The sequence below is a fragment of the Antrostomus carolinensis genome, unplaced genomic scaffold (genome assembly GCF_000700745.2).
Source record: "Antrostomus carolinensis isolate BGI_N321 unplaced genomic scaffold, ASM70074v2 scaffold39391, whole genome shotgun sequence".
In the NCBI taxonomy this organism is placed as follows: domain Eukaryota; kingdom Metazoa; phylum Chordata; class Aves; order Caprimulgiformes; family Caprimulgidae; genus Antrostomus; species Antrostomus carolinensis.
The window spans coordinates 22,994-23,614 of NW_010294249.1; the positions used below are offsets into that span (position 1 = coordinate 22,994).

Here is a 621-nt window from a genome sequence, read left to right on the forward strand (position 1 = left end):
CCTACCCTAACCTACAGTGGCTGCCGGGAGCCGCCACGCTCTAACCGGCTCTTCTTGGGTAAGTCGCTTCTCCAGCACGGCCCATCAGCACTCCTCTATGAGCAGCTGCTCCGAGCTGTACAGCTTCTTCTTGATGACTCTGAAGCCCGTGCTCAGCTTCAGCGGCGTGAAAGCCGGTACCGAGGTAAAGAGTCCCTGGATCTTGGGCCAGAGGCGGGAGTCCAGCCGGAGCACCAGGGTGAGCTGGAAGGTGGGCACCACGGTGGGGTCCACAGTGATGTGCCCCACATCGTGGCAGGCCTTGCCATGCTCCACACAGAGGTCGAGGAGGGCCCCGCGCAGCCCGCAGGGCTCACTGCAGGCCAGGCGCAGCAGCTCCGTCCTCACCTGTGCCAGGAGCTGGGTCGGCATGAGGAGCCGGGAGCAGCGCTTGGTGCCCAGCGGGGCTCTGCCCAGCGTGGCCTGGACCAGGTCCATCAGGTGGGCACACAGCAGCTCATCCTCAGGGTCGTGCAGCAGGTCCAGGTCTGGCAGGGAGGCAACCTCAGCGTACTCGGCCTCTGTGGGGGGACAAGGGGCTGGTCAGTGGGGAGGGGTGGGCTGGCAACCCACGGTTGTGGG

At 65.9% G+C, this 621-nt stretch overlaps 1 protein-coding gene across 1 annotated transcript; it reads right to left on the bottom strand.

Annotated features, from left to right (window-relative positions):
- Positions 1-84: 84 nt before the first annotated feature.
- On the bottom strand, positions 85-560 carry DDIT4 (DNA damage inducible transcript 4; the record flags this gene model as incomplete). The annotated part of the gene is made up of 1 exon (XM_010177568.1): positions 85-560. A coding segment is annotated over one exon (476 nt), but the record flags the coding sequence as incomplete, so codon positions are not given.
- Between the last annotated feature and the right edge of the window lie 61 nt (positions 561-621).